At 46.8% G+C, this 7,451-nt stretch overlaps 1 protein-coding gene across 1 annotated transcript; it reads left to right on the top strand.

The window, feature by feature from the left end:
* Positions 1-6,191: 6,191 nt before the first annotated feature.
* Positions 6,192-7,181, top strand: LOC310874192 (kelch domain-containing protein 3-like; the record flags this gene model as incomplete). Its single annotated transcript, XM_083786898.1, has 1 exon — positions 6,192-7,181. The coding sequence occupies one exon, from the start codon at positions 6,192-6,194 to the stop codon at positions 7,179-7,181; it is 990 nt and encodes a 329-aa protein (XP_083643024.1).
* Between the last annotated feature and the right edge of the window lie 270 nt (positions 7,182-7,451).

The raw sequence follows: 7,451 nt of genomic DNA, 5'->3' as shown, positions 1-7,451 counted from the left end.
TAGAAAATGTCTCAACCTACTGTGTAATGAAAGGTAGAAAAGAAAATCAGGGCACCTTGGACCAAAATGGCAGAAAATCTATCCAAATGTTACCATGCCCCCTAAATTGGAATAATGCAAAGATATGGACAAGACTAAAAATTAAAGTACTAGAGGTCAGAATTATTACAACATATGGTATGAAACATTTATTTATTTAAAGGTTCCGCAAAGTGTCACAGCATCTGTACATCCAACAGAACCCCTTAGGAATTTTGTCTCTGCCCTCTAGAAGTTGTAGTTGAGCTAGGCTAGTGTCTAGACTGACAACTGTGTTCCATGAAGCACAGTGTCCTAATCTATTCAGTAGTGACAGAACATTGGATGAACCTGTTAAATGGCGAACAGTTAGACCAAGACACAGTGACTTAGGTGTCTGCTTCCGACCTTTAGATACACAATGTATTGACAAACAGATAAAACTTTTAGGTTCACATCTTCAGGAATATCAACATAATAGTGTTGGTTCCTCTGTTGCACCTATAATCCAGGAAATTACATTGAATAGTTCAACTGGCACAACAGATTTTGCTTCAGAAACATTCAAATCCTCTGCTGTGGGAGGCCAAGGGCATTTCATACCGGGAGTTTCATTTACAAGTTCAATATCAGTCCTGCACTATACAGTGTCCTTGTGTGCTCTGTAGTTTGTCCAGATGTTTGTTCATTGTCACTTTCAGCTTGGCTTTCAGCTTGGCTTACCTCGGTTGACTCAGTTGTGGTCGTGTCTGATGGATAGCCTGTCTAACAGTGTATCTGCTGATAATGTTTCAACAAAAACTAGTTCGGAGATGTTGCGCGTTGCAGCTGGGGGAAATCACGGGCCAACCGCCTTTTCAGTTTATCCTGTCTGCAAAATGAAAATATAGAAAAAGACGGGCACAAATGTATAAATAAAGGGATTTTTTCACAATGAGAAACAAATTAATTTAAACATAGTGTCATAGCCTTTCTTGTGAGCGAATAAATCAATAAAATTGAAACTTTTCAGTATGAAAGAGGTTATTTTTTGTTTACGGAACTGTCAAGGACACAGTTACCTGTAGTCTGAAGCATCAATATCCTCATTCTTCTTAACAATGTCTATGAACTTCTTCCTTAGTTGGTTCATTTTCAGGATGACTCGTTCGCAGAATATGTTGTAGCTGGCAGCAAAGGGTTGTTAATTTCTGAAACCACACACACACACACACACAGACAAAAAAAATACTTAACATGTGCAAAGGTGTCTGCTGTCAACATTGTATCTAAAGACAGCCAAAATACAGAGTATATATATAGTATCACACATTTACAATTCAAAATGTGGGTGAAATTTGTTTTTGTATCTTCTATCCATTATATGGTTATTACAAGAAAAAATAGGTGAAGGGGGGGGGGGGGGGGGGCAAGGAGATCAAGGCAATAAAATAAAATGCTCCCTCTCTCTCTGTACGTGTGTCAGTGTGTGTGTGTTGGGTGGGGGGATGTAAATAACAGTGACCTGCACCCTTGACCTCCATGCATTCCTGGGTTAGGGTTAGATAATAATGTAGTAATTCAATCAGCAGTGTTTCAGTCTCTGTTCTGTAGATAAACACTTTTATCAAGCACTACATCACAAGACCACCGCCTTTCTATCTGCAAACTTCCTTACCCAAAAAGACATGATATTCAACATATTCAACAGAGTGATCCCACAAAGCCTTGGCCTCAAACACAGCACATCAAAGACCTCTGATTTAATGGGAAAATGATAGGTCTGTATGTAACTACCGGTAGCACAGTTATCGTCATAATATGACAAGTCAATATTTCACAGTCCAAAACTGGCATGCATTTTCCAGTCCAATGTTAACGTGTGTGTGTGTGTGTGTGTGTGTGTGTGTGTGTGTGTGTGTGTGTGTGTGTGTGTGTGTGTGTGTGTGTGTGTGTGTGTGTGTGAGAGAGAGAGAGAGAGAGAGAGAGAGAGAGAGAGAGGGAGGGGGGTCGCTTACCTGACAGACACTGTTTCTGCTTGTGAAAGCTTCTTCCGTTTTTCATCAACAGTAATATATTTGTCCACAAATGATGCAGATGGCTGGAAGGACATGGCCAGCAGAAGGGACGGGCAAACCTGTCCGAGGCCGACGTTTCTTTCGGGGGGTTTCAGACGTGACTGTCCGAGGCAGCGTTCTCCTCCTTCCCCCTGCACCGTCTGTGTGCAGCGTTTCTCGGCCAAACACAATCGTCTTTTACAAATAAAGCGACGGTAACACGTGGCGTGAAACACAGCGTCCTCGTTAGAGTCCTTTGATTCCCTTTTACGCACTTTTCCCCGCTGTTTTGGTTTATTTTTCCCCTCATGGCTGGTTGAACTGGTGGCCGCCATTGCTCTAATATTATTATGGGAAGGGAATAAAGCTGCTACGCGATTGGTCCACGTGACCAAAACCACACCACTCCCCTTACACATATTATTACGCCTTGTAAGAAATAGTCCCGTCTTCGACCACGGATTATAAAAAATCTGCAGGACGGCACGAGTAGAACTATTTTATTTGGACTTTCTACCTATAAATCTCTTTTATGGAGAAAAGATTGTGTAGTCCCCCTTCCGTGGGAACGGAACTGAACGAAAAGGGACCTCACAATACGGCCTAGCAGGCCCGTCTAGAGTTTAAATGGACAGGTATCAGTCAACAGGCCCGTCTAGAGTTTAAATGGACAGGTATCAGTCAACAGGCCCGTCTAGAGTTTAAATGGACAGGTATCAGTCAACAGGCCCGTACGTGAACTACAGCCCTGAAAGCGACAGGTGTACCATCATAATGTGTCATAAAACTCCATGTTAACTGCCTGGATGAGTCAGCATTTTTTTCATCACAAACACAATTCTTAACTCGCTCTTTTAACCACGTTTTTTATCGTACCAATACCACGATCGCACACAGCGTACCTCAATGTATCGGGTCACTCATGGCGAAAACAAAAATCCTATTCGACTTTTACTTTTTGCGATAGAGCAATTTGTTCGGACATACGTTCTCTCACTGAGTCAGTGTGCTTTTAACTTTCAATAGTGGTTGCATTTGCATAGACTAGCCCAGGTGAAAATGATAATTAATGATTCAAGGTCAAGTTGAAAGTTGAAGTGCATGAATGCACATGCACGCACATGCACACATGTGCACACACACACACACACACACGCACACACACACATTGAAAGTCAATGGAGAAAATCGGGGAAACACGTAACTCTGTCATTTCTCAACCATTTTTTTTTTTAGATATGGCAGGTCTAGCCCTCCATAGTTTCTTACGCTGTGAACAACCCTTGTGCCATTGGTGCTCACTGGGTGAAGATGGTCTGTTAGTCCTCTTCCTAAAACCTGACAGGTTGTAGGTCGTGTACAAGCTACCTCGGCAACATCAAGCCCAACCAACTTCTACCATCATGTATGTGGCCGTTGACGTGGAAGTTTTACACACTCTAAATGCGTGAGGAATCAGGAGGCAAGCAAGTTCTCTTTGTTGATCTTTTTTTAACGTGCACAGCAGTACACGGATGCTGCAGCACGCAGGCAGGTCTCCCAGGCAGGCATAACGATACAACACAGAGGTACAGTTTATATACAGTCTTAGTCCCACCTACAAGGTGGAGCAGAAGTGAATACACAGGAAGAGAGGGGGATGGGGGAACAGGTGAGGGTCCCAGGACAACAGAGCATGGCTCAGAGCTTCAAAGCTAAGGTCGTCTAGACTATTCAGTGTATTCAAATTACCTTTAGGTACAATGGAAAATCTCCTTGTCACCGTTTGCTCACAAATACTGACAACACGAGGTAGGTATTTTTGGTGAGGATATGCAAAACTCTGCACGACACGCACAGTGATGTTGCAAAGCTGTGGATTTGCATTCCTCATTTTACTTTTTGTTTCCTTTTCTTTTTTTCTACGCTCCCATATATTCTACAGTCACCAGATGTGTGTCTTTGTCAAAGACGTTTGACGGAAGCCCTGCTGCTGTACGACCCCAAGGAGCCTCCAAACTTCTTCTCGGCATGCTGGAATACCACCACCAACCCAGGCCTGGCCTTCACCATCTGCCACAGTAACGACACAAAACCAGAGAGACGCGTTCCCCCGCTCACACCACCCACAGGGAAACCTGTCAAGCGATGGAACTTCCGAAAGGCCAACTGGGAGTCGTATGCTGAGGAGACGGGAAGGTCAGCCAGAGACAGCAGATATGGATTGCAACCTCTCGGGAGAATTTACAGCAGAGTGGCCATGAGCAAGCTCCAGCCGGGCAAAGCTCCAGGCCGTGACAATATCCACCCAGAGTTCGTCATCCACCAGAGCACAACAACATCTGTCTGGCTTTGTACTTGGCGCCGGCCGGCGGCAAGGAGAAGGTGAAGGGCTCCTACGCCTCCATGCACAGCTCCACCTTCAAGGACTTCCTGCTCAAGGCCGAGCTGCTCAACCAATAGGTGACGTCCAAACTTAGAGCGGGTCACACATTGGTGACACGGTGACACCACATCACAGATGAGAAAAGTGAAGATGGAAAAGTGAGGTCAAATTGTGATTGGCCAAGGGGGCTATCGTTGAGATGATGTATGATGTACAATGTATGATAAGAGTGCCCCTCACTTCACACAGGTGTGATTTTTTAAGGGTGCTAGCCCTTCCTAGCTCGTGTCCCCACATGTAAGATGGGAATATTGTGTTTGTGAATCAGTGGACCATGCATGACAGCTTAAACACAACTCTTCTTTACTTGCATCATCATCACACTGTAGCTCAAGACTGAAGTAGTCGATCCCAGACAACCCCCCCAATCATCACAAAGGCAACACAGGCAATATGCAACGAGCGCAGCACAATCAAACAGCTGTCAGTGAGACATAACAGGGAAGATGCCAAGATTTGCCATTGACAATGAAAGGGGAATTCAGGTCAAATGTCTGCTAAATCTTGTACCCACATGTCTCAATATTTGCCATTGACAATGAACGGGGAAATTACGTCAGAATTCCACTAAATATGACGTAAATTAAACATCAAAACATTAAACGCAGTTGACATTGAAGGGAAAACGTATGCCATATGTGAACGAGCAAATCGGCTAACCAATCTCATGGGAGCGCTTGGCCATTAATGGACCACCTTATGTAGCAATGTCAAATGTCCGCTAACATAAATCCATGTTCAAATCTCTGTCTAGCGAGCAATCTTTGTTCCTACTTTCACCTATGGTCATGAACTGTGGGTCATGACCCAAAGAATAAGGTTGCAAATACAATCAACCGAAATTAGTTATTCGACGGGTGGCTGGCATCTCCCTTAGACATAGGGTGAGAAGAGAGAGAGAGACTCGGAGTAGTGTCGCTGCTTCTTCGCCTGGAAAGGAGCCAGATGAGGTGGTTCGGGCATCTGGTCAGGATGCCTCTTGGGCGTCTCCCTAGGGAGGTCCTCGAGGCACGTCCCACTGGGAGGAGCAGACCAAGGCCAATTTGGAGGAAACACATCGACTCACTGGCCTTGGAACGTCTCGGGATCCCCCAGGAGGAAGTCACTAATGTTGCTCTGGAGAGGGAAGTCTGGAGCTCTCTGGTGGAGCTGTTGCCCCCGCGACCCGACTACGGATAAGCAGTTGAAGATCCATGGATGGAGTTATTTATCAGGCATGCCCAAATGTGGAGCCTATGTAGATGTCAGAACAGGCCAGCTCCATATATGGAGATCCCTAGGGGTGGTCAGGTGTAATCAATTGGCTGATTTGGGCTTTGTCCAAAGCCTCTAGAGCAGTGCCCATTGGGCACTGGCCTACTTGGAACGATGCAAGTTGGAAATGCATTCCCCACCCAGTTATTACTTGCGTAAGCAGAGCGTGCAAGTAATGTTTTTCGTCAGGTACTACGTTGCGTATGTCCCGTCGTTTTATGCGCTGTATCATAGTTGACCTCCTGGTATATAGTTGACCTCCTGGTAGTCCTTCAACTCCGGCGTGGAGAACCAGATTTGCAGACCAAGCTTTGCATGACGCTTCGTGATTCTAAACCAATATACGTGCAGCACACGCGACATCAGACCATTATGTAGTAGTATTCCGTGACTTTACACCTGCAAGTATCAGATCCCAGCCCGGTGTTCCACGGCTTTAGACTGATCGGTCGTGCGAGATGTTCCACTGGTCGGTACCCCTTCGAGGTCCGAACGTCTACCTCGCTACAGTCACCGTGAGAGACAAGCTGTACGCCTTCGGAGGGCCCATGAATGAGTTCGGCAAGCCCATGTCAATTCCGATGCGCACGTACATCTTCAACATGGTGGCTTTGCGCTGGACTGCGTTGCCCGAGGTTAAAGAACTTGTGGGAGGTTCGTGGAGGTACGCGCAGGTCCCCCCCGAGGTTGCCACCATGGGCACAGGCCACTCGGCCGTGCCGATCGAGGGCGTCGTGTACGTCTGGGGGCAGCGCTATACTCGCAAACACCGTCTGTACGCGTTCGATGTCGACGCCCACAGGTGGCTGAAGACGGAGGTGTCCGGGACCACCGGAGGAGTTCCGCCGACTGCTACGCACAGTCACTCCGCCACCGTCATCGGGACAACGATGTTCGTGTTTGGGGGCCTGGGGGCCGACAAGGTCTACCGCAACCACGTCAGGGTGTTTGACACGGAGACCGGCCTCTGGCTGAGCTCCACGGGGACCACGTCTCCCGCGGCGGGACGTCTTTCCGAGCGGCACGAAGCTCACGCAGCCTTCGCCCACGACGGACAGCTGCACGTGTTCGCCACCTGCCTGTACGAGACCTTCATAGGTCTGTGGAAGTTCAACGCCAGGACCTTCTCCTGGACGAAGGTCGAGCCCAAAGGGAGAGGAGGTCCGTCTATGGCGCAGTCCTTTATGCGCTGCTGCACACACACGTACATCTTGGACCTGAGTCCTAGTCTGATGACCTTCTGCAAGCTGGCGCTCGTCGAACACGGTCTGGAGCAGTCCCAGCTTCCGCACGACCTCCAGTGGGAACTGGCAGCCATGACGTCCAGCGGGAACTGGCATAAAATGCCAGAAGGGAGAATAAAGTTCAAACCTTTTTTCAGGTACCCAAAGATACATGGTGCAACCTATACGTTATCTGAGGAATATGAGCCAGAATATGAACCATAACTCATTTGTACACCTAGTTTTTAGATTAGTGAATTGGAACATAAGGTTGCACGAGAAGTTGTCACCTACATGGGTGTCGGCCTGCTTGAGACCTTCTCAGCCGGGACCCCCAGGGTGATGGCTTGTTTTTAGTACCTTTTGTCTTGAGTTCAGATCCTGAGTTACACCCAACTTAAGGACATTTGCATTTAGAGATGACAGGAAAACAGTGGATCAAAGTGCAAATGTTTATTGTGACTCTTTGAATGTGAATGTAAGGTGGTCAGACAA

Source organism: Protomyctophum parallelum (assembly GCF_964188405.1).
Source record: "Protomyctophum parallelum genome assembly, chromosome: 1".
NCBI lineage: Eukaryota > Metazoa > Chordata > Actinopteri > Myctophiformes > Myctophidae > Protomyctophum > Protomyctophum parallelum.
The sequence above is the reverse complement of the archived record's forward strand: the minus strand, read 5'-3'. Positions and strand labels throughout refer to the sequence as shown.